The sequence below is a fragment of the Molothrus aeneus genome, chromosome 11, assembly GCF_037042795.1.
Source record: "Molothrus aeneus isolate 106 chromosome 11, BPBGC_Maene_1.0, whole genome shotgun sequence".
NCBI classification, from domain to species: domain Eukaryota; kingdom Metazoa; phylum Chordata; class Aves; order Passeriformes; family Icteridae; genus Molothrus; species Molothrus aeneus.
In genome coordinates, this window is record NC_089656.1 from 14,520,644 (window position 1) to 14,547,276 (window position 26,633).

The 26,633-nt window shown below is 44.8% G+C and overlaps 2 protein-coding genes across 2 annotated transcripts in view; both read right to left on the reverse strand.

Annotated features, from left to right (window-relative positions):
• EDC4 (enhancer of mRNA decapping 4) overlaps positions 1-1,971 on the reverse strand; it is a 33,330-nt gene extending 31,359 nt beyond the window's left edge. Inside the window, exon 1 of the mRNA XM_066557524.1 lies at positions 1,869-1,971. Coding sequence (XP_066413621.1) covers positions 1,869-1,947 — 79 coding nt within the window. The 5' untranslated portion in view covers positions 1,948-1,971. The remainder of the gene's footprint in view (positions 1-1,868) is intronic.
• A 708-nt stretch (positions 1,972-2,679) lies between these two features.
• On the reverse strand, positions 2,680-24,947 carry NUTF2 (nuclear transport factor 2). The gene is made up of 5 exons (XM_066557470.1): positions 24,835-24,947; positions 16,280-16,404; positions 14,289-14,360; positions 10,111-10,209; positions 2,680-3,274 (listed from the first exon to the last, which is right to left on the reverse strand). The coding sequence occupies exons 2-5, from the start codon at positions 16,376-16,378 to the stop codon at positions 3,161-3,163; spliced, it is 384 nt and encodes a 127-aa protein (XP_066413567.1). The 5' UTR covers positions 16,379-16,404; positions 24,835-24,947; the 3' UTR covers positions 2,680-3,160.
• Between the last annotated feature and the right edge of the window lie 1,686 nt (positions 24,948-26,633).

The window sequence follows — 26,633 nt, forward strand, 5'->3', positions numbered from 1 at the left end:
GGGGAGTGGATTACATTTTCACAATCACCAAGCTCAGCAGAATTACAAAAGTATTGTGACAGTTGTAAACTCTTCTGTAAAAAGCAGGAGTGTTTCTTGTTACCTGCCTGGACAGGACCTAGAGGAATACAACACTGCCCACAGCTACCTGCATCTGGTACTGCAAAACTTGAAGGCTCCCCTATTCCTCTCCCCTGGCACCCTAACAGGAGCTTCAGAGACTTTCAGCTAACATGTGCACTCTTCTTCTTCCCCTTATTATGTCAGTCTTTTCAAGTTTATTTGCTGTTACACAGGCAGTGATTTCTGCTGAGAACCACCACAGGTTCCTTCTGTGAACTTCCTGCCCACTTGCTCCTTTTCCTCTCAAATGCCTTCTTGTGCACTGGAGCTGACAGGGAAGGTAAAAAGAGAATGAACAGCAAAGAAGAATGAAAGAAATAAGCCATACTCTGTCAATAACTCCTTGACTTCAACCAGCAGGAGAAGCTGCTTCAGGAGAAAGTCAGGTCACCTTGAGCAACAACTCCAAGCATTTCTCAACCACAACATATCCTTTCAGTTCAGAAACTGAAATGAGTTCAGAAACTGCTTGTGAAATGAGCTCTCCATCCCTGCACTGAGCTCTCCTTCCAGTCTTCCAAGTACAGTGCTGCACTACAAACAAAAAATGTATTTTTCTTGTAAGAATTAGAATTCAGGAACATGCTAGCACTGCAGAACCCACAGAAACTATTCCAATTAATGAGAAGATTCTCTAAGGGTAGTAGAGCTAACGAAGCTGCCTTCCTGTAGGTTTAGTCCATCACCTCATGGGCCTCTACAGCCCTCTACAACCATCCCACACCCAGCCTCTCTTCCTTTTGGCCAAGCAAAAGGCAGCACACATGGCAGCTGCTTTGGAGGTAGCACATTCCTGCTGAATCTCAGGACATTTTGAAGTTATATTATTCCTGTCCTGCCTCCCCCTTAAATGGAACACAAAAGGGGCATAATTCTGTCCTCTACCCAGAGGCTAAGACATTTTTGCAAAGCATTCATGTCTCAGCCTCCTAAAGAGTGTCAGCTCACCACATTTGACTGAAACCCCACGGCAGGTTCAAGAAGGGAGATGAGAGGGAGCTGAAGCTCCAAGAGAGTGGGAACACTATCCAGCTGACTCCTGAGCCCGCTGCTGATACTCCTACAGGCAGAAGGGAGCCTGCTGAACTCTGAGCAGAGAGGTATAACAGTCTAAGCACAGGGAGAAGAATCACAGCCACTTCAGAAGAGATATCTGTGATCCCATTTCACGTACAAATAAGGAGAGTGAAAAGTTCCTGTAAAGGGGGAACCTGGCACTGATCTCGGAGCAGCCTACCAGCCCCTTCCACGCAGCCCAGAGAGACGCCTGGGAAACACTCCAAGGACTCCCGGGAAGGGGGGGACACTCGTGGCACGGAGGTCGGGGTGTTCAGCTCCCAGCAGCAGCACCTCCCAGCTGAATGGAGCCCCGAGACGGCCGCAGCAGCGAGCCCCGGGCCCGGCCTGCTCTGCTCTGCCCAGCGCCACCAACCCCGTCCCTCAAGGCTGGTCCCAGCCCGGGGGTCCTCTCCTCTCCTCACCGGCCGCTCCGCACCGCGCCGCCGGCTCCGGGCTCTGCGGGGAGCGGGGCAGTGCCGAGCGGGACCCCCTTGCCCCGGGCGGCTCGGAGGGCGCTGCCGGGCGCCCCGAGGCGAAGCGGTCCCGGCCGGGCCCCGAGCGCGACCGCTGACAACCGGCGGGGCGGCGGCGCAACGGCCGAGGGGCTCCCGCGGCGCGGCCCGAAACAAGGCCCCGCCCGGCCTGGTCCGACGGCCTCTCGCGCCCCGCCGCTCCCCGCTCCTCACCTCCCGGCCGGTCCAGCTTGAGGATGTCCCGCAGGTGCTGCGTGGCGTCCTCGATGTCGATGCTGGAGCAGGAGGCCATGGGGCCCGGCGCGCCGCCCGCCCGCGCCGCCGCCACCGCGCTACCCGGCCCGGCCCCGCCGCCCGCGCTTCCGCCTCCGGCCCGGCCCTGCGAGCGCCGGGCGGAAACCGCCGCCCGAACGGAGCGTTCCCGGCGGGGAGGGGCGGGGCGGGGCCGGGAGGAGCCGGGAGCGGCGGGGCCGGGCCGGGCAGCGAGGCCCGGGGCTCTCCCGCCGTCCCCGCCCCCGCCAGGCTGGGCCAGCCGCCTTGGGCCAGCCGCACACTCATCGGCTCCCGCCGAACGCGGGGAGGCTGCACATACAGCACAGCGCGGGACTGGGCAGAGCTGCCGGCACCAGCTCCTGGAGGGCGGCACGGGAGCCACCGCGGGGTTCACACAGGGGCCCTGCCCTGCCTGGCTTTGAGAGGGCACGGAGACTGAGCGCAGGCTGCCACCACTGTTGTCGTCCTCCTGTTCTGTGGAATGTGGGGAATTTGCATCGGTAAAACACAACAGGTGAGAATGAAGCTGTCAATGTTAAAAACTGAGCCAGAAGGCTCTGTTATAAAAGCTGCTGAGAAGGAGAGGAGAAGGTGTATGAAGGAGGGCAGACCTGCCCTGCACTCACTGCTAAAACTGTCGGGAATCGTTCAGCTCGAGCTCCAGCTCTGCAAGCATTCCCCCAGCAGACAGACACAGTCCACCCCCAGCAAGCGCCATCACACACACTCCACAGCCAACTCATAAAAATAATTTAAACTTTTAAGAAAATCTCTGTTTTATTGTGTAATGTAGCATTGAAACATCTGAACAAATCAATAACTGGGCTGTACAGGCTGCTGTTCTTTCATTTCTTTGGGTTATAGAGCATCTTGTCAGTACATAAACAACAACCTTTTGCATTATAAATTCTTTCCGAGGCATGCTGGTACAACACAAATTTCTCTTATCAAATGCAGCTAAGTCTAAGTTCCAAACATCATGCACAAGAAACTCATCTAGTGACAATGTAAACTCAGCAGAAGGGCAGGTCACAAGTCTTGCTTGCTCACGCTCTGCAGTGCTGCAGGTTTGTGTATGATATTTGGAATGTTCTGTGAGTGTGAATAATACCAGTTAAGAGGAGAGGAGGAAAACGAAAAAAAAAAACAAACAAAAAAGGAAAAAAAAAAAAAGAAAATAAAAGAAAAAATAAAAGAAAAAAAAAAAGCCCGGGTGCCTCGGGATGGGCTGCTCAGCCAAAGTTGTGCAGTGCTAGCCTGAACATGTCATTGGTGCAAACCCAGGCATCGTTGATGTTCTTTAATAGAAATATCTGGTGGAATCCCATGATAGGATCTTCATCAGCCTGTAGAAAGAGAGGGGGGGAAAAGGGTCAAAATACTCATTTATTTGAGAAACTTATTCTAAAATTCATGATGAGACAACTTCAAGCTAACGTTAACAGTGACATTACATGCTGTAAGATGTGCAGTACCCCAGGAGACACCAACTCCACCAGAGGGTCTGTTCTGAGGGGCTTTGCAGACAAACACCCTGGCCCAGAGACATGGAAATCCTGCAACAGCATCTAAGGTTGGGGTTTTGTGGAAGACTTGCTGACATGTCACTCACCACACTGATGGAACATACCTGCCTCAGTGTGGAATCACAAACCCCTTGCCCAGGAATTAAGCTTAAAAGAAATTTTAACTGGTTCAATTTTTAACTGCTGAACTTTGGGTTGATGGCAGAAGGGAGTTTCAGGGAGTTTCTGTAGAGGTTGGTATCAACACTGCCTGCATGATGCAGGTGACCTGGGCTTTGAAAGCCTTGCCAGAGCAGGTGCAGCTGCCCAGAAACACAGTGCTTCCCATTCCAGTGTCCAGCAACAGCTGGAAGGGAGCAGAGCATTCACTACAGCTGTGACAATGTGTGCTGAGCACAGGGAATGGCTGCAGCAGTGCCTCCACTCCTGCCTGACAATATGTCTGGCTATTTACAGTATTACTACAAAAGCAGAAAAGAGTATCAGAGGGAGACTAATTAGGTACTCCCACCTAATTTTATTTACCCATCTTCTCAGAGGCATTGTGCAGGAATTAAATCCTCAAAATAACAGAAACAATTCCCAAATCAATCAGCTGGAAATCACACAACAGGATTTAATCTGAGCAGCACACAGGACCAACTACAAAACAATCTTCTGATGGTGGCTGTAGTGTGTTCAATTCAGTATTTTGGAGGATTTTATTTTTTCAACACATGACTATTCAGCTTCAGAAAAGGGAGGAAATTTATAAAAAAGAGGTTTTAAAAGCAGCAGCCAGAGCAGCTGATGAAAGAGGCTGTCAAAGCAATGAATGTTCACTGGCAATGCCCTGCTGCTGATCACTGAGAACAAGTGAAAAGTCTGAAGAGCAAAGCAGACTACAGAATAAACAAAAAAGAAACTTTACTTTAAAAAAGTATTCATGGACTGTGAAACAAGTCAGCTTTGAGGACCAACTTGCAAAGGGCATCAGTTATATCACAGAACAGCAAGTGTACCAGAACACTGGTGGCATCAGGTGCATGGAAAGGAAGCATTCAGATCCAAAAACCACAGCAAGGATTTCACAGTGACAACTGCCTGGGAAGTTAAGAGGTGTACAATGAGTGCAGTTTCTGTAAATGTGTGCTAATTCACAGAGTAAACCAAAGTGGACCCTAGACTGGCCCCTCATGAAAGTGATACTGAAATAATAACAGATATTTCTTTATTAAACCAGAGCTTTAATGCTATCAAGGCAAGCACAGGGTTAGCAGTTGTTAGGAAAGAACAAAGAACCAAAACCCAGAAGTAAGCAAATGCATAAATAGGCAAAGAGCACCCACATATCAAATCCTGCATGCATTTCTTGTAAGTTAAAAAAATAAAATGCTACAATAAAGTCATAAAAGGACAAGAAGAATTATCCAGATAATAGGATGGTTTCCTACTGAAGAAAGTAAATTGAGTACAACTTTTCAGCTTGCAAAAATATAATGAGAATGGGGAGAACAGGCAAGATAAATTACTATAAAACCATGAGGAACAAAGTGAATGAGGAAACTACTACAGCCAGAAATTAGGAAGGCAACAAGTAAGGCCAGGAATATGAGCAAGTCAGTGTTCAATACATGACTGAATGAGCAAGACAAGTGCCAGCAGTCCCTGTGCAGCAGACAAGGGCAGCTTGTCCCTCACACCTGCTTTGCACGAGGCTCCCTAGGAAGGAGCCCAGTGTGAACACCAGCAACTCTGCTGGGCTACACCAGCCATCCAGCTCGTGTGTTAGCACACAGGACAGCAGCCATGGCAATTATTCCAAAGGAAGGGTCATCCCTACTACACGTGCCCAGAACAGAGGCTCACATATCTGAGCTGTAGAGGTGGCCTGGGCACTGAAGCCTGTGGGTTTGTGCCTTTTCCAGCTGAGGCATTTTCACTGAGGCATCTATTACTAGTTTGCATAAGTACTTTTCACACCAAATTTGAGCTTGTTATTACTGACATAAGTATGCTTCAAAATATACTTCTGGAAAAAAATAATACCATCTCCAGAGAAGCTTTAGTGTATGTCTCCTTGATTTCTGGTAAGCCTGGGTAGATTCTGGTAAGAGCACTGCAGCTCTTGATGCTTTGGCTTAAGGAGAATTTCCTCCTTTCTTAAGAAATTCAGGGCTGGACACATGAAGAAAGACTAAAAGGGCATTCTCCCCAAAATATTTGGTGTTACAGACAGCAAATTCCCACAATGAAGTCACACATTATTATGTTCTTTATTCCTTTCATGTTATCCCTTCATAGCATAGAGGAGCAGTATACTTTAGAAACAAGGAAAATCCTAGACTATATTCAAGATGAAGTATATACTTTATAGTCCATTCCCCAATTCTGACTATGTAATATTAGCCCATAGCAAAGGCTCACAGTTTAGTGACTCAAGATGCCACAGAAAACACAGACTAATCCTATTCCATTTTAATTTAGATCTTCATCACAGCTCAGATAAGACCACTGAAACTATCTTTACTTTATACTCCAAATTCAGGCATGTCCAACTCAGGATTTGCATTCCACATGTGAGCCCAGGCTCAAACACAAGGGGCTTTAGTCTTCCTATAAAACTTTCCTTTGTGCAGTTCAAATTCTTCCATGACATCACTGAATTAAAACAAAAATTAAACAAGTCCCAGAATCAGACTGAAAGAATCCTCTGATTTCCAGGCCAGCCTTTTGCTCAGCATGAGCACAGACTACAGCAGCTCTGCATCACAGAACCACAGAACCAGCTGGTCCAGAGATGGTAAAGGTCCACAGAAGAGACCTTTAGAGATCATCTAATCCAATCCTCCTGTCCTGGGCAGGGACATCTTTCACTGCACCAGCCACAGCCTTGTCCAGCAGTCTTCAAATTCTCACAGAACAGATGCTTCACAAGGTGTCCAGGCACCACTTCCCAGGGTTTCAGTCTTCTCATGAAAATCTTCCCTTGTGTCCCATCTGTACGTTCCAAGTTACGGTTTCTGACCACTGTCCCTTGTTACACTGTGTGGCACCACTGGGAAGAGTTTGCTTTCAGGTTGTTGGAAGTACTCAATTACTGACATTTCAAGCAGATGTCCTTAGCCACCTCCTCTCCCAGTTCCACAAGCTCTTCATTGCCCACAATCTTGGCAGCTTTTTGACCTTTCAGTTTTTCTCCATCCTTTCTGACCTGGAGGCTCAAAAGGAAGTGCTCAGCTCACAGAGAAGTGAGTCATGTCAGAGTTTGAGATGCAACGCTGCTTTGCATTTCAGGTTTAGCTACACAATTTTCCTCCTCTTGCCTGGTCAGAGAGAGTTTTACTTCTTCACCAGCACCCCCAGCAATTATTGATTGAACTGCAGGGTTGAAACAACCCTTACCTCAAAGGCAAGGCTAATTACTTGAGACTGCAGGTTCTTTCAAATGTTAAGCCTTATTTAACAGGCTTTAAGCAATGCTTTAAGTGTTCAGCATGCATTACCCAGTGATTTTAATTGCAAATTTCCTTTTCCTTTTAAGACTAGAAAACACTGCATAACAATTAGTTATTCACAATTAATTCTGCATGGATCACTTCAAAAATCACACTCTGGGGAGAGCCACAGATCTGCCACATGGCTCTGAGAACACACAAGCCACAGCCATGCTTCTCAGCCGAGCTCAAGGGACAGAAGGGCGAGAAGAGAGCACTCCTTACTCAACCAGGACAGCGAGGACTGGAAGACAGGGAAGGCACAGGGTTAAACGTTGTGGAGGGCTAGCCTGAAGACTTCGTTGGTGCACACCCAGGCACCTTGAAAGTTTTTCAACAAAAAGGTTTGTTGGAAGCCTAGAACTTGGTCATCATCTGCCTGAGCATGACAGGAGAAATACATTACTAGGTGAAGCAGACTGAAGATACTGGGTGACATTCTGGATGAACATTGGCAGAGCAGGGTCACACCAAAAGGAATTCACTGCCAAAGGTTTAAACTGATGCTTACTCTTCCTGGCTGAAGCAAGCAAGCAGCACTCAGACAATGAACAGCAATAAAAACCAATATGATTAGAGTAAGTGGATGTATATTTATTATACCTCTACAAAAGGATAACCCCACCCAAACATTAATATCTATCACAATCCATTAAAGAGGATCTTTGAAAGCAATCACTGCACTGCTTTAGCCAGCCAGTTAGATCCCTGCTACTGGCAGTCACTACTTAGATGCTCTGTTACTCTGCAGTATCTTCTCAAAGAAGCTGTTGTGCCCCAGCCCCTCAGTGCAGGTGATTATTCTGCTTGCTGCAAAAGGTTGGTTTTTTTAAAAAATTTATTTATAGTTCATACTGGTATATTAGCATGCTACTGGTGGTCTTGGAAGTGCCCTTCCTTGTGCAAAATTCTCTTACAGTTCTCCTTGAGAGCAATACATGCAGGCTGAGCAGGCACATCACTAAGAAGGCAGCTTTAAATAACAGTGAGTATGTAGCTCCATGTTTGCCTGTTATAGTGTTCCCTGCTCAACTGGAGCTACATGTGAGCCACTTGTTAAAATGCACCACCTGCACCCAGTTACTGTATTGTACACAGAGCAGCACTGAGATGCAGTAGAATGGCTGTCAACATGTGTGAATTGGCACAAGAGAAAAGCATTCACTACATATGACAGCCAGGCTCATTCATGCCACAGACGGTTCCTGATATTTCATTTGTCCACCTCTGTAAATATCACACAGGGCAGAAGCATGAGGTTAAGGTTTTAAGTTGACTTTGACTTTCTGGACACTTGTTCTGTGAGAAGCAGCATTCCTGGGATTAAAATGTGATTTTTAAAGCTAAGGTTTGAGACACATAAATGTGAAGAGTGGAAAAACCTTTCCTCACTTACTAAAAATTCACAAGCAAGTTGGATTTGATCATGACCATAGGCGTACTTTAACCCAGCATGTTCTCTCCAAATACCTGGATGCTCTAACACATGATCCCCAAATTATACTGAGTAATTTCAGCAAACTGAAATTACTCAGAGGTTAAAAAAAACACATCAGAAAATACTACTACAAGTCATGGTATTTATGGAACGCTCCCAGACTGCATTTACAGTCCTTCCATATTAATGGATTATGGTTTGAGAAAACCCAATAACTTTACAGAATCTTTCAGAATTTGGTCTCTTGCCAAGGATCCACCACAATCACTGCTGCAAGCTGCAATCTACTTGATAATTATGCAATAACCTTAAAACATGACTGTGCAAAACTAGGTGCAGATGTGACTGGCCCAAGACATGGAGTCAAAAGGTCTTGATCACATCACAGAATTTTGTGCACACCCAAGAGCAAGGCTGAGGAGATCAGCACATCTGTCCTGTAATTCAGTGCTTTCCATGGTCATGTGTGGCTGCTTTTCCACAGAGTGTGTGCAGGTGGGACTGAGCAACACAAAAGCTGGAATCCAACTTGCAGCTAGGAAGCAGGAGCAGCTTCAATGAGAGCCAAAGCTGCCTCTGTTAGCTTTAGCAGTGGTGCTTTACACTGGGCACTGCTCTTCTCAGCTGCCCAGCCCAAAACAAAGAGAACAGCTTAGCAAGCAGATTCAAACACTCAGTCCTATGTCTGCTTAGTAAACAGTACAGTGTCAGTGGAAGTTTGAATGCTCTGACAGTAGAAGTGCCATCAAGTTAGCAGGAAAAGGAAATCTAAACAGCAATTTTAAAACACTCTGGGTGCAGGTAACTCTACGGACTGGATGGCATTAGAGGCCTGACTTCACAGCATGGCTGGACCAAATGAGCTCTGATAACTTTAACTACTGCTACATAATTTCACATTTTTTAACTATTACCACCCACTGTGAGCAAGTTCTGTCTGCAGCTGATTTTATGTACAGAGTATTTTTTGCAAATTCCAGGACAATGTCTTTCATTCATAAGCAGCTTCATGAATTTACAAGTCTGTGGCCCTGGTATATTGGCAGGCTGGGTAAGTTGACACAGTTCAGTAGTATCACTCACACAGCAATATGGTCATACTAAGCCTGAAATATAATCTGATTCTTCACAAGAAGCAGCTGTTTCAACAATAAGTGTTTGATCTCAGAGGCAACGTTCCCATTGCTGAATCAGTTTTGATTACAGAGGTACAGGACTGTACTAACACCAGGATTGTATTCTTGTGTCCTGTGACAGTAAAAAAATGTATGGACTCACTGAAGGGTGGTCAGTTAACAAAATGAAGTCTGCTAAATCAGAGCTCAATGCAAACATTACATCAAGGAGGATGTTAAACCAGATGTGCTTAAATTGTCCAAGAACACTGTGACAATGCTTTAAAATGCAACAGAGGACACAAAAACCTTACTGTATCAGGGTAAGGGAAATACTGATGCCTCTAGAACCCACATGGTATTTGTCTGCACAGTAAAATCCACAATACTTTGCTTGGCAGAACATGACTGTCAAATTACAGGTGGTTTACCTAGAACTAGGTATCTGAAGGAAGGAGCATTTCTTGACAGTCTTGAACAGCAGAGGAGCAATATCCCAATACAAGCTTATCCCTGTTCCTTCCCCACCCATGAAAGCATTTAAATGTATTCAGAAATCAGATTATTTAGAACCCTGCAAAAATCTAAGACATAAGCACTCATTAACCTGTAATGGAAAGAGTTTACCTTAAGCTGTCCCACTACCATACTGAGTATACAGCTATCAGGTGTAGGTTGGTGGTCTTGTGCTGTGATGCTGTGTTGTATTTTTTGGAAAGGGAGGCTCTGCAATGAAAAGAAATCAAAATAAGGAAATGTACAGTAATGGAATTATTTAACTTACAAAACAAAGACTGAGCAAATCCAACATTAGTGTTAGATATATAGTTATAGATTATAAGTGTTAGACTATAGTTGCAGTACTGCACAGGGCATTGTTGCAAATCAGGGCACTACTCATGTGGGGTAAATTTTAACAGGTGTGTTTTTCAAGCACCAAAAGAGGAAATAATGTCACCATACACAGTAAATGGTATCTTCTCCTACTCTAACTGCACTGCCTGAAGGGCTTCAGATCATCTGTAAGCTCAAAGTTCTTATGGTGAAGGAACAAACCTCTGCTCTGAACTGTGTTAAAAGATTTTATCATCTAATACTTGATGTTTACCAGACAACTCTGAATTTGCTTTTTTGTTAAAGTGGCTATGAATGGAAAGGAAAAGTGGATGAAATCTTCAAGACTTGAAATCCACATATCTACTCTTTCCCTTTTTAATTCCCTTGACACTCAGGAGCCAATGTCAGTATGTCTGGAGGTGCATGTGCAAGGAACACACCTTGAGAAACACCAGGCACTGGAGAGTAATTCCTGTCTTTCAACTTAGACCACATTCACATTCCAACACAGACAATTCCAAGCAGTGAACATGAAACACCAGGCAGATCTGAGAGTCCTGCCACACAAATGCAATTTCGGGACTGTTGTCCCAAAAGCTGAATTGTTGCTGAGTGCTTTAGTGACAGTTCAGGATGGATGGAGCTCTAGGTGCCCATGTGGCAGATACCCAAAGTACAGGAACTGCACAGGATGGCAGCACATGGCCATTCAAACCTCAGGTGGCACTTGGATGCCTCTGCTGCATTTGGAAACAGGCTGCAACAGATCCAAATGCATACTGCAACAAGTCCTGCATTTCCCTCTAGTGGAAGGAGCCTCAAAGACTTCCTAGAAGGCCTAGATAGAGACACAAGTCCTGCTGTCACAGATATGAAGTACAGTCTTGGCTCTACAAGCCTAAGGCTCTAGGAAGAATTCTAGGAAGCTAAATCCATGGATAACAGAACACAGAAACTGTGGAAGGATCAGAAACTGAGGAAGCAAATGAAGTGTAGGGAGCAGCCTAATTAGAGGGACACTATTCAAGAACACCCTTTAATAAAGCCTCTGGTGTTCCCTCTTGGCTGGGAGTGCAATCCCAACCAACTCGAAGTGCAAAGTGAACCAATTGCTTTGCAGTATGGAATAGACATTTAGTAACAACACAAATCCAGAGCTTTCTTTTCTGAATGACCAGCAGAATGTTTTCCAGGGTCACCATCCTGAACTTGAATGTGCAAAATGCCCACACAGCCTGCACAAGCATAGGCTGGAATGTGTCTTTGACAAGAGGGTACTCCAAAGTCGAGTCCCACCTCAGCACAAGAGCTTCTTGTTGAACAAGCCCTGCAAAAAGATTCTCTTGAAAAGGCAGAGGGATGAAGGGGAATGAATGCAATTCATTCCAGGGAGGAAGGAAAGGCTTTGGAATCAAGAGCTCTGCAAAACGGTGACAAGGAACCAAAGACAAGGCTGGGTAAGACAGCAGCTGTTTCAAGTACCTGATTCCACAGGAAAAGAGGAAATGGCCTCAAGCTGCATCAGAGGAGGTTCAGGTTGGACATCAGGAAGAATTTCTTGGCTGAAAATCTTAAGCATTGTAATGAGCTGCCCAGGGAAATGGTAGAATCAGCATCCCTGGAAGTTTTCAAGAAACAACTGGACATGGCACTTAGTGCTATGGTTTAGTTAAAAGGTGGTGCTCAGTCAAAGGATGGACTCAATCTTGGACAACTTTTCCAACCTTCAAGTCTCTATGATTGTCCTCTTCAGAGGCAAGGATCCCAAATAGCTGGCGAGTCTAGAGAGCTACTCATGTGATGCACTGGGAGAAATCCACTGGAAAGAGTAGGAGTGTAGGTGACAGAAAAGATCACTGATATTTAGGATAGGCAGAGGCTACCTCAAAAGGATACCTACTTATAGACATGCATAAGTGGAGTGAGGGATTTTGTGGTATGAGAAGTACAATAAAAGTGTCTAAAAAGCATGGAGCCACACAAGCAAGGTTTTTACCATCCTCTGATGTTAAAAATTGACTGCTCTTTCACTATGAAAACTATGGAATCTCCTTGAAGTCAGGCAAGAATAAAGTTGAGTAGCATAAACTCACTGCTGGCAGCAAGAATACCTGTCTCAGCTTCCTCCTTGGTTCAGTATGTTCATAGAACTACGTAATTATTATCTCAAATGCTCAATGTAAATCAGGCTGCCCCTAATTAGCACAGGCACTCTATGTTAAACAAGTCCAGCACCAATTAGGACAGAAGGAACAAGTGTCAACCCCCATGCTGTAGCAAGGCACAGATGTGCTGGGCCTGCAGAGCAATGCCCATGCAACCTTGCCCTACTATATTAGCAGATTGAAAAGGTGCCATACCATTGCTGTCACACAGCAAAGAACTTGATCTAAAAGAAAATGCCACCTCTTTGTGCTTACATCAGTTCACCAGCCAGGCACTGAAGGACACAAGACCACAGAAGTGTGAAAGAATTTCAGTGTCAAACTTTCAGGGCTGTGCTGAACTGACTAAGCAGCTCTAGAAGCAGAGTAGGTGAGCACATTAAGCTGACACAGCAATGGGAGCCCAGGCAGCTCAGTGCTGACAGAGGAATGCTGAACGACATTAGAGTCACTGTAAGCTGATACAGCCCATAACGAGCCATGGTGGTGGAAGGGCACAGAGTAACTTCAGTGCTTTTCCTCCTTACTTTAAGCAGATGGATTTTTTCTAAAGCCAGAAAAAATTTCCCTAAAGCAGAGTAGTGTGTCTTCACTCAGCAATTACAACTGCAGCAGGCACATAAATCCAGAAAGTCCACCTTGCACCAGTGACAGGGAAGGTAAAGATGAGCTGTGTCACAGTGGGAAAGGGGCTGGATCTGCACTGGGCTGAATCCAAGGCAGCAATCAGACACTGTGGCCAAGCAAATGCTTGGCTGGTTGGGTATCTGAGTGGCTGCAAGCCCAAAAGTCTAAAGAACATTGAGTACACAAACAAGCAACCCTGGAGCTTGGGTAGCTCCTCACCTACAAGCAAACAGTTGCTGCTGTTTCTGAGACGTGCAGCTAACACAGGTACCTAAGGCACAGACCCGAGGGCAAAGCTCAGTCTTTACAGTTAAAGATGCCTTAGGCAAAAGAAGCAATTCCAAAACACAGGAGCAGTAGCTGTGCAATAAGCCAAGTGTCAAGTTACAATTACTTTTCTTCTCAATGTGTAATAAAAATGTCTGAAATACCATACTCAGAGCAGACTGTCTGGTGACCTATAAAGCATGTCCTCTGCATATCTCACAAGAGAAACAAACTTTCTAGTCTCACGACAGCTTGCAAGTACCCCCAGTTTTATAACAGAGGCATGGATTTACTCTAGAGGATAAAAATTCTTTTTGTTTAAACGAACATAGAATTCCAGTGTCCTCTCACTTGCTGAAGAGGAAACTCAAAGTCCTGAACCATACCTGCTCACATCTGAACTGCTGACAAATCTGCATTGAGGATAAGTCAGCTTCTCCACTATAGAATTTATTTGCAGTTTAGGTATCAGAAAACAAGTTGTTCCTTGCTGTAATGTGTCTAGCCTTTATCACAGACAGATCCAAGTAACAGGATTGCTATTGCTTCTTCCTTGGCATGCCTTAAAAGAGCAAAGGCACCTTTCACTCCTCTAGATCAGAGGCAGCTTATGCATTAGACCTTTTAAAAAAATAAATCAATAATGTCAAATACAATTGCAGTCACAAAATAACCTTGCAAACTATGGAGTCAATTAACATTCCAACATTAGAGCCATCAGTGGAATGACCCACTGGGCAGCAGTAATTCATAACATTTCTTGAAGAAGAAATGTTATGCTGGAATCTAAGCTGGAATCACAAGTTCAAGATTTTTGAACTGCTTAAGTCTAACTCAAATTTTCAGAAGCAATTATCTTCTAGTCTTCCTAACTGTTCCCAAAACATTCAGCAAGGATTACAGACTTACAGTGAGTTTTTCAACAATGGCTGCTTTGCCCTGGAACTGCTGTCCTTCCCACGTAAGGCATGATGCATCAATCTGGGGAAAAAGAAAAATGTTATCAACTTAGATAATCCTTAAGCAATGCTGATAAGAGAATTTATGTATTTAGCAGAAATCCTCAGAATCCAGCCATTTGAAAACTACCTCAAAGGGATATAGAAAGAAACCAGCAAAATCAATTGAAGAAGTTTATAACAATCAACTAAAAATTAAGTACACTACATTTCAGTATCATAAGTCTACCAGCAAAAAGAATTCCTGCCTTTGGATAAAAGTCAGCTTTCAGCAGAAAATCTAAAGTATTAAAAAAAAAATAATTACAGACACAAAGTCAAGCATGTGTAAAGAGAAAAATATATGAAGAAAATGACAACATGGGTTGCACCACCAGGGTAGTGCTTCAACTCACCTAACTCAGGCAATTCAAAAGTGACTGGCCAGATCCCTACCTGGAATAGGTGACAGAAGTCTTAAATGACTTGGATTACACCACTAAAGATAAACTGAATCTTGTGGTGGAAGTAGTGATACAGGAACACAAATCAAATCTAAGAGCTCCCTGCTGCATTCCTGCATGCTGTAAAATTTGTTTGCTCCCCCAGGGTCTCTGGAGGGAAAAAGCTCATCATTAAAAGTGCATTTCTGCAGATTTCCCCCAAAATTATACAAATTGTGACCTTGGTGCATTTCAGCCACACAAAACAGGGTGTGTTTTCTCCACAGTTCAGGAGCTTCACAAAACAACACACATCAGAGACCTGCATAATAATTCTCCCAATTACATGTGCACAGGACTCTTCATTGAATGATGGAAGGCAGAAAGACCCTCAGGGTGAAAAAAAGCCAGGAGTTCACTGTGTGGAAGGCCCTAAATCCAGGAATTTAAATTAGTCCATACTTAACACCACTTTGAGGACTGAATGTATTTAGGTAGTAAAATACAAACTACTGAGAGCCTCCGTATTCAGAGCTGTGGTTGGAACACAAACTGCTTGGTTTTCTTTCTCTGTACACAGCTTCTTGGGCAAAGTCAACCAACAACCTGGCAGGCAGCAAGTACACAACAATCCCAAGAGCAAATGGTATCAGTGCTGCTGGATATTGCTGAGGTATAAGGAGGGGTGGCAGAGGGTGTTGACCATTTAAATCCTCAAGAGCTTGCTGAAACTTTAGCTCATCCAGCAGATGAAAAACCAGCCAGAAAAACAGGATATGCTGCTAGAAGACTTGTCAGCCCTGAACCTCTTGCTGCAATTCCTCAGCCACCCAGCAGCATTCCTCACCAGCAGCAATCAACTCCACACACAGAGCACTTTGCATGCTCTAGAGGAATCTTCCCCCAAAACTGAAAACTGATGTTTCTTGGGTTTGTTAGTTACAGTTTTTAATTCTAGTATCTGAGTCTACTTCAGCCCAAATAAGAAGGAAAAATAAAAACCTAATGTTTGAGGAAATTTAAACTAAATTTACATTCATTTAACATGTTATTCTACATTTTAAACTGGATTTAAAACTGTAAATCTATTTTACTGTTCAGAGGATTAATACAGCATGAGGTCCAAGAAACACCTGCAAGAATTGCTAAACACAGGGTAGGCCTTAAATTACAACCCACCTCAAGAGGGATCCAAGCAAATCCATGCCTGTAAATTAATAGCAAACTAAGACTAGAATGTTTGCTTTTACAGAGCACTTCATGACAGGATTATCATCAAACCCCTCCAAAACAAATCACTGCCTACAGCTAAACAGGGCTTTTGTGAGTCTGACTGCCTGTAAGGCAAACAAAGCTCCAAAGAAAAGCAATAAATAAAAGTGAGTGTGATTGCACTGACTGGCATTCTGGAGTCAGGATAAAGCCCACTATCCCACCCTGTGTATTCTCACACATCAAAACAGGGAATCCCAGACAGATAAGGGGACAGAGTCCCAGCTCCCCTTCTGTGGATACTTACATATATTGCTCCTAACTGAGTCCTGTCTGCATCAAAAAGCTGGTAGTAATGTTGTACAAAGCTGGATCCAATCTGCTCCCAGATAGGCTTGTCTCCCATTCTGAATCCTCAACCAGAGCCAGTGACTATAAAACAAGCAAACAAAATCATCAGAAAGATCATAGGAATAAGTGTAACACTTGGCTTGAGTATCAGCATCAAGAATCACAGATCTTCTCAACTGCCCTGAATTTTTCTTTGGGATAAGTAGGACAAACTCACCTCTGTATCCTAGACTTGTAAATAAAAGTCTTGGATACTGAATGGTTTAATTTCTAATTATAGATTTGGTTTGTAGAGCTATTTCAGTATGAGGTCACACCTCATGTACAAAAGTGGAGAACAAGAACAAAACCAAGTGTTACCACCTTGTCTTCACATAGTTCAGAAGTTACACCATCTGAACAAGCTGGCAAGTGCTCCCTGTTTCAGCTTGATCTCATTTACTGTAAACAACTGACCTGTTAACATGGATTGTCTGCAAGTGGCTTACACCAACTGATTCATGTATTTAGCTCCTCAGGTATTTCACCATCCACAGGCCATTCTAAGAGTGTCCTGTCAATGGCACATAACAAGAATTAATTCACCAGCTCGTTGTTCAACACAAGCTTACTGCCCATCCTCTTCTGGCAATGAGGCTGAAGTAGACTCAATGTTTATCTTTGAACCTGTGATAACTTCAAGATACAAACCATGACTTTTCATAGTGCTGAGAATCTGCAGTTCCTAGTGAAGGTGCTGAAGGCATCCCACACTTCTGAACACAAGTCCCTCTGTTCCAGAGGGGTTAAGCATAGAGCATGCACAGCAGTCCAGACAGATGGCTGTATCACATTACATTTCTCAAGAAAGCAAATTCATTTTTATTTATCCTGATCTCTCTCTGAAAATCTGAAGAATTGTGCTAAAATTCAAAACACAAAAAAGCTGCACTCAAACCCTACATTATATTTTAAGACCTGAGTTTAAAATTATTTGTAGTTATATTTAAGACCTGAGTTCATTTCAAGCAAACTATAATTGCTTAACATCTACACCTGTCAGCCACTAGTCCCTCTTCTCAATCCCTGTCCAGGAACCTTGGAGTTACAGGTTTACATTGCACTGCAAGCCTAGAAAGGCATGAAATTCTGTTTTAGGACACAGGACATAATAGTTACTTTGGTTTCCTTTAACTGTCAATTACTCACACACCTATATAAGATTTAACAAATTCCTAAGAGAAGCAAAACACACATTCCCAAAACCTCCACAGAGGATACTCCCAGGCCCAGCTTTCTGTGCACAGTTGGACAAGAAAGCTCTTTTCATATTTTAGGCCTCTGAGCTTTACTCATACAAAGGGAACTGAAATGGGTTCAGACTCTAGGTTGGAAGTATTAAGGTCATACAGATTTGGCCAGACTTACAGAAGAGCAAATCTCTTGTGTCAGATCAATGGCCTAACAGCAGGTAGCATCTGTGTTTTCAGGGTGGTAAATTCGACTACCAAGCACATCTGCTACCACATTTTAAACATCCTTATTTCACAATCACACTCCTAGGCAGTATAGTCAACATCCAAATCACCAAGCCAGCACACTAACATAAAAATTCAAAGTCTTGTTGCCACATCACTCTTGTTTCAACTGCTCCAAAGAGATCTACAGCCTGGTGTTAGTCACCATCATGAGCTCTCCACTGACACTTGCTGTACATACCTCAGTCTGGAGGAGTTTACCCAGTGTGGCCACTCCTCTGGGAAAACACATAGCAAATTAAAAAATCACCCAAGTACAATAGATTGAAAAATCAAAACAAAACCAGCCCCACACTCACCTCCCAAACAAGTTAAATCTAGTTCTTTACAAGTGAAAAGGTTGTATTGATTGCACATCCATAATTGCTGCATATCAGCCTAACCTGGAGTTGATCCAGAAATCAAATAACTTCAGCCTGTATTAGGGGATTTTATGTTGAAGAAAAAGCACCCTAAAACCTTGGCACCAACTCCCTGGAAACTCTACTGAGTGATGCCCACCCTGCTGAGAGGTAGGACTCATGCCATATTTGGAAACCAGGAGTAGGACTTAACTTTGATGCCTGCAGTTTCCATTCCAGACCTGTGTGTACCTACTTTGGGATGGCTGCAGTGGAGCCAACAATCAGCACAGGTAAAAATCACCTTGATTCACTTTGTATGGATCTTCAATTCCAACACATGAAGTTACATCATTATCAGATATTCCTAAACATCTAAGGGCAAATTTAGTTGACAGTTTTGATGCTTAGCAGTCACACATCTAACACTGAAGCCAAGGACAAAAAATAACCACCAGCTTATTCTTCTGAAGCTAAAGCAAGGTAGCTGTTGCCATATTAAACTTCCCCACACACAATAAGTGCATTCACCCTTAACAGCTCCTGTACCATCACACAAACCCAAGACCAAGCTGTATGCCAGCACTGCACCTCATTTAGTCCCTCAAGGCACAACAGCCTCACTCAAGCACCAGATGCCTTCTGTTCAATCCTGAACCTGTCAAAAAGCCTTAGAGATTGTAAGGAACGAAGGAATTCTTATTTTAAATATGGAAAGCAGAATTACGGTTTCTAGATCTAAAAATTAGTATGTTAGCTTGCTATCTCCTCCTAAAAAAAGTATTTGTATTTTGAACAGTAAAATACTATTAAATAAATAAAATAAAAACCAGAATAAATTTGACCAATTATAATGTTGATTTTCTGAGAAATAAGAAAAAGCTAAAAAAATGTGGTTTAAATTAATGATCCTTGACTAATTGTTTTTGTTTGCTATAATCTTATTCTCTTTCCTGTGCCATTTATATATGGTTTTGCTGAACACTCATTCTTCCTGGAAAGGTTCATTTTCCTGTTCTGATTTGTCACCTTTTCCTCCATGCTGTCTTGTGTTTTCTGCCTGTCATTACAGATGTAAGAAGCTTAGAGATGTACCTAAAGAAAGAACAAGATGGGAATGATCTGTGTCATCAAGCCCAGTCCCTTTCAATGAGACACAACCCATGTAAGACTGTATTGATACACTTATCAGTACAGTATTTTGATGAGATAAATATAATATAAAAGGCTTTAGGATCTATTGCAAACCTATGAGGAAAGCACAGGTTCTGATATTGTCAAACACTAGGGCAACACAGGGTGTATTTCAGAGCCATTCAGCCAAATCCACCTGTGGTTCACTCAAACCTGTCCATGGTTACAGAAACAAAATATCCACTTAATATAACAGCAGATAAAAGAAGTTTCAATAAACTAGAAAGCTCCTAAGGTGTTGCTTAAAAAGGACACGTGTCCTTTTAAAGGCACCTGCTGAAAGTTACCATTGTGTAAGTGCATTACTGGATATTCCACCTTAATTCCCCATGGAAAAGGAGATAATTTCCTTAAGCTAATTAATTTCCTTGCCTTTGTCACTTCAAAGCAAGCCTACCTCCCCACATCCACTTCAGAACATCATGGTCCATTTGATTCACAGCTTCTTCACAAGGCACAGCTGTAAAGCTGAGCCACCAGCACATAGTGTAATACTTAATTCACATTATTCACTCTATTTCTTGAACTCTGCTTGTACTAGAGAATTTATCCCCACCCCAAATGCCACCCAGCAGTGCTTCAGTGCTGAAGCAGAAACCCCATACAGGGCACAAAAGCTGCAGCTCCCAGCAGCTCTGTCTTCAACAGGTATGTATCTGCTGACACTGCTGAACTGAAGGGCTTCTCTGCAGGGGCCTTTTGCAGTGACATCAAAACAAAACTCTCCAATACCTTTGCCAGGCTGCACACTGAGATGTCAAGAGTAAATCCCATCCCTCTACACATCTCTCACCACAATCCCTACAAATCTCATCCTACAAGGTACAAGGGCATCCCTGGTGATTGCTTTGCATCCATCTGCCTTGGCACGGGGCAGACTGCACCAGGAGCAGGACAAGCTGCAGGACCCAGTGAGCAGCAGCACTGGAGAGAAAGCTGCACCCAGAAGACAGAGAACTGAGACTGAGTGACCTTGAGTAAAACTAGGGTTACACGGCCTCAGGCAGGCTTTTTTATCCACAAAATCCAAAAATACAGAATCTTTTCCATTGCTTGTCCCAGCTTTGGTGTCTCTGTCTACACTCACCCCTCTCCCATCCCTCCTGCCTTAGCTCTGGGTGTGAGATTAGCACCAGCACACCAACACTGCCCATAACTCCTCAGGGGAGCTCAGTCCTTAAGAGACTCATTTCTGCCACCTGTCTGGATGAAACCTCTCCTACTGCTTCCTTGCCAAGCTACACAACACATGATTCTGTCAGTTTGCTGCAGCACAAAGTCCATCCTTCTGCTCATGCAGCACCACCGGAGCTACTCAGAGGGATGGCTTGAGGAAAAGTCACTTTTTTACTTGGAAAAATAAGACTAGTGAAGAGATTGCCTTCTCTGAAACATGTAAGTGCCAGTGACATTGGGAGCAGGTGAGCTACTGTCACAGCTCTGCAGTATGGAGAAGGAACAAAAAGTTCAGCCAGCAGTTATGCTTTACCACATTATCTGACCTGGACACAGGTAAGGCTGCTGCTATCAATTAAAAAAATTAAGTCATTCTGAATTGGAGCAAGGTAGGCCTGTGATTCTAAAAGAATACAACATTTTCTGAAAAAGTCAACAAAAACTAGCATGAGCAATAGTAAAAGACAAATTGCTAAAAAAACCCAGAGGTGGTTGCCAGGGATTGCCACATTTAAAAAGCAAGCTGTATTCAAAGAATCAATGAATAACCACCATAGGCACAGAAGGTCTGTAAAGTTCTTCTGGTCTGCAAAACACTAAGAAAAAACCCACTGAATTTAAAGAGGAAAAACCTCAAAGCAATACATTGTAATACTAGTGGAGAAAATTGCCTTCTATTACCCAGTTATGACTATATTTATTCCACAAGTAATCTCAGCCTAAATAAACCATGCTCCCAGGATAGTAAAGCCAACCCAACACCATCAAAGTTACTCTCTCTTAAGATTGAATTCAAGCTTGTTTTCTGGAAAATTTGAAAATCGGTGCAACAAATTAGCACCAACATCACCCTTAAATCTGTGCTGCTGGTCCAATGACATGTGAATCCACAGCAAACATGGCTCTGACCATCAGTTGCTGCATCCTTCACTACTGATTAAGAGGAGCAAATAAGGACAATGAAAGCACTCTCAGCTTTTTCAGTTCCTGATACTCATGCAATTTCTACCACACAGGTATTTTAGATGACTTAGATTAGAGTCAGCAGTCTTTAGACTGGTAAGTAAAGTAAAGCAGCCAACAGTTTTAGGCTATTTTTCCTTCAGTAGCTTTTCTTTTGCCACTAAACTTGCAAAGACAGGAGTGTCTCCAGGTGCACTTTCTAGGAACACAATGCAACCAGCATCACAGGACCAGTTAATCTTCTTTCTATTCAACTCCACCAACGACCACTTGATAACAGATCATCCTCCTTTAGCAAAAGATCCACTCCCAACAGAGAAACTATGCAAATTATCCCAGAACAATGCAGGTTTGCAAGGGACCTCCTCCAGCTCAAAGCAGGAGGACAAACCTGTTCCACTGCCTGAGTGGCCTCATACAAAGGGCAGCTGTCCCAGCCGTGCCCTTGTGTCCTGCCCTGCCATGAGGTACCCTGAGAAAAGCCTGGCTCCATTCTCTGATCATGGCCTGACACAGGCTGGAGGCTGGGATTAAGCTCTGCTCAAGCCTTTCCTAGACTAAACAAGCCCAGGCAGAGTGTCCAGTAACACAGGGATGCAGAAATACTGGAACTTACTGAGGGGCATCATGCCTCATCAGCCATTTATCCTCAACACTCTGCAGCTCTGCCTGGTAAATGCCAATTCAGCAGTGAACCTTTCTCATCTGAAAACCTGTAACATTTCCAGTTGAGGAACACATTTATGCATTCAGAACTGAAGGGAAGAAGTGTTTCTCTGATGTATTTCACAATTATCTCCACAGCAGTTGACTGATGCACAGAGGAGAACCCTCTGTGAACTACAGCTCAAGGCCAATCAGAAACCCCTGACTTCAGAGACCTCCACCAAGTAATTGCCATGGACTGCTCTGTGCCAGAAATGACATTATCCTAAATATGCTTTTAGAGCTAAAAATAATTAAGCCTAGATATGTGAACAGTGAAAGGATGGAAAGGGAGAATAGAATGGGGAAGATGACAAGGTCCAGACTATTTCCTTTTGGGGAAATACTTTCCCCTTCTTAGTCTTTTTATTCATCTACTCCAATTTTGTTAAAACAAATTAATGAGGGAATTATGCTAACCTGAAGTGCATCTTCGTTAGAAATGTCAGCAAGTGTAAGGCCACTAGTACACAAAGCACCTGAGGAAGACTCTGGGAAAGCTTTCACTGTACCTGCAGCTCAATGCTCACCCCAACTGCATCTTGACAACCCAAGAAGGCCACACTGAGTCAGTCAGGATGATTTTCAAACACACAGACATATATTACAGATAACTGCAGAGGGGGACATAATGCTTTGTTGTTAAGCAAAAGCCACAATGCGACACAACTGCCTTTTTTTCCAGAATACTCTTCATGCAAGCCAAAAACTGAATTCAAGCTTGCAAGGCTGAAGCCACATTTCCTTTATCCAAAATGAATACAGGACTGCCCAGTTTAAAAAAAAATACAAAACAGGGTGGCACTGGGGAACTGGAGGGGAGAGCTGCTACACCCTGTTTTTCTTTACCTTATAGACACAGTAACAAAACATTGAATGGCCAAACTTGCCACAATATCTATAAGTTTCAAAACAACCCAAAAGAATCATACTTGCAATGTTACCAGCTATCAGTACATGTTGCAATTCCTTAACTAATCATACTCTGCACTTTCATTAACTAAATGTTCCTCTTATTAACAGGGGAAAAGAAATCCCAGCAGAGGGAACTGCAGAAAGTTGTTACCATTTGCATTTTTCCAAAGACCTGAACAAACACAGGTGTTAAGCAAATATATTTCAAATCATCTAACAAGTAACTTGCAACCTTTTAGGCAAATAATAATTAAGGGCCCAGTGGGAAAATAGTTAAATAGTCCAAAAGTGAGCCAAAATATCACCTCATTTTAAATGAGATCAGGCATTTCACTATATACAGAAAATTTGCTATTTCTAGGTGAAGGTCTGTGAAATGCCTTTTGTTTTGCTGCTGCTAAAAGAAAATGTAAAGTCACGGCACACAAATACAGAAATCACTGCTTGAACACAACTTTTCAAGAAGGCAGAAGAGTATTAACTTGAAAAGGCAGATGATTAAGGAATCAGAATTCACTTTCAAGCAACGTCTCTGTAACCAATTCCTGCTCAAGCATTTACCTGGGCTTTTTTTCCCCCAGTTCAGTGCAGTATGTCCAGCTCTAAGATATATTTACACTGGAAATTATAGACTCAAATGAGCTGAATTATTATTTCAGCCTGCCTTAGACAGGAAGTTCAATTTGAATTGCAAGAAGAGGCTTTTAGGGTTTTAAATGTCTTCAGAAAGCTATCTCACATTAACTGAATGTAACACACAATCCTTGCTATTGCACACCTTTGCAGGTTTTCATTGTTCTCAAAACTGAAAAGTGACAACAGCCAGAGAAGGCAAAAAAATTTTCTCTCTTGCGCATCATACTTGAAATGGGCAACTCAATGTAAAAACCACACGGTTGCAGCAGATCACTGAGCACATGCACTTTGCTAGCTTCACTCCAAGGAGGCATGAACCTTTCACGTTCATTGTGACCAAGTGATTCAACCATGTCAGGTAACTTCAGTCCTCTCACAACCTTCTGCTAAGACAGAAAACAGCAAGAACATTAAATCCGAGCGCACCTTCTGCCCTGCACAAACCATCTCCTCGCAGCTCCTGGTTCACCCCCTTTCACTCTCCTCCCTGCGATACCGAGCCCTGGCAAAGCAAGACCGAAGCACGGACGGGTACCAGGCCGAGAAGCTTCGGTGCCTCTGAGGGCAGCGCCGGGCACAGCACGGCCGGGGAGCGCCGGGGGCTGCCGGCGGGGCGAGGCGAGCACAGCCCGCACCCCGCATTGTGCCCCGGCCGCGCCGCAGCGATGTGCCCCGAGCCTGCGGGCCGAGCTGGCCCCTGCGAGGCCCCTCGCTCCCCCCGGGCCGCCCGCCTCCCTCAGCCCACCCGCCGGCCCACCCACACGCGGGCCCCGCCGGTCCCGGGCACGGCCGGCGATGGCTCAGCTCCCGCCTCCGCCGCCGCCCCTCCGGGACCGCGCTGCCGGCGCCTCAAAGACGGGGAAGGTCAGGGCGGCTCTGCTCGGCGGCTCCCGCCCAGCCCGGCCCGCGGCATCCGGCAGCGCCCCGCGGCGGGGATGGGGCTGGGCCACGGGGCCACGGGGCCGCGGGGGGCGAGCGCGGGGTGTGGCGGTGCCGCGCGCCGGCCCGCGGGCGGTGCCGGTGCCGATCCCGCCGCCACTGCCGGTCGCGCCCCCCGCACTCACCCGCGGCTCCCACTATGGCGGCGGCAGCAGCCCCGTGCGCGGCGCGAGCCCCCTCAGCCTCCCTCGCCAGCGCTTCTGCCCCGCCCCGCTCCGCCCGGCCCCGAGGTATGCCGGGACGGCGAGTCACACCGGCCGCCGGACGCGCACGGGGAAGGCCAGTGGAACTACAACTCCCCACAAGCCCCGCGCCGTACCCCGCGGTGGCTCATTTGAATGAGGGAAGGGGCCCGCGCGCCGCTGGCCCCGCGGCGGGGCCCCGGAGCATTGTGGGATCGTGGGGGAGCGGAGAGGAGCGGGGCCCTGCGCCTGGGGAGTGACGGGGACGGGGTTGTCCCCCTTTGGGGAGAAAATTATCCCCTTTTGGAACAGGACCTTACCCCTTTGGACAGGGTTCTACTCTTTTGGGACAGGGTTGTCCCCGTTTAGGACAGGGTTGTACCCTCTGGGCCAGAGCAGGACCTGCGGCCCTGACTGGGGACGTGGGTGGTCCCAGCCGCAGGTCCTGAAGTTAATTTTAGTTCCCCCCATAAGAGCTACACAGTGACGATTTTTAAGGAAATTGCTCGACTTGGTTGCAGCGAAGTTAGCAAAGAAGGTGTGAGGTGGTAGGAAAATGCCTTCAAATAAATACTTGTGAAGATGTAAGTGGTCTAAAAAGCATGGTTTGGGTCCCACTGGAGCCCTCCCATATTCCCTGAAGCAGCAGCAGCAGACAGGACTGATAACAGTACAGGAGTTGTCAGGATTTAGGATTATATGCCTAAATGGGCTGTGGGTGAAGTTACATTCCTAAATTTCTTGTGTGACTGGAAAGCTGAATGGTAGGTGCTCTTTTACTGCAGTGGTGGATATGGGATATGGGCTACTTAGGGAATACATGGCTTGTTAGTGCTTGAGCTCTGCAGCTTGGGGATGCTAGGCGAGAATGCATCAACTTAAATAAAATTATTAACCCTCTGGGCCAAAAGCTATCATATTATTACATAAAAACTTTCAAGAAACTGAAAAAACCTGCAAAACCTAAGGGGAAAAAAAAAAAGGAGCTCAAAATAGGTACAGAACCCAAAAAGGGAGTGACTATTAATCTTTATAGGAATTGTTATGAGCTTAAGGTTTTCCCAGAGAATCATAAAAGCCATTTAGAATAAACATTCTTCAAGTCCCCTTCTAGGGCTAACGTTTGATAATACACAGAAATGTGGCAACCAGAAATAGTCAGAGCTGGTAGAAGAAAAATATTGCAAGATATTAGAATACAGAAAGGTGAGGGGTTGAAAGAGAAGAAAAACGTGCACTGAGCAGCAGCAAAGGGTTTTTTGCTAGCATAGTAAGGTGCCTCCCTACAGAATTAACCTCTTAATTCCCTGAGGTATGGTTGCTCACTTCCTTCATTTAGCAGGAAATGGGAGAAAGTGTGCATGAGGAAAAGTGTCTGCCTTTATCAGAGTTTATCCTGCACTGGAGGGGACACACAAGGATCCCTGAGTGCAGCTCCTGGCCCTGCACAGCACAGCCCCAGCACTCACACCAAGAGCACTGCCCAAACACTTCTGAGCTCTGGCAACCTTGGTGCTGTGACCTTTGCTGGTGCTTTCACTGACCTAAACCCCTCAGTGGTAACACATCACGGAAACCATTCCAGGAGCCCCAAACCCACCCCATTCTTTGCCACTTCCCACCATCCCAGTCACAGAGATTCTCCACAAACACTCAGTTTCTGTGTCCCCTGGGCTGCACTAAAAGTTAGGTTGTAGTGCCCCAGGTTCCAGTCCCATCCATGGGGTTGGGCACACAGAGGT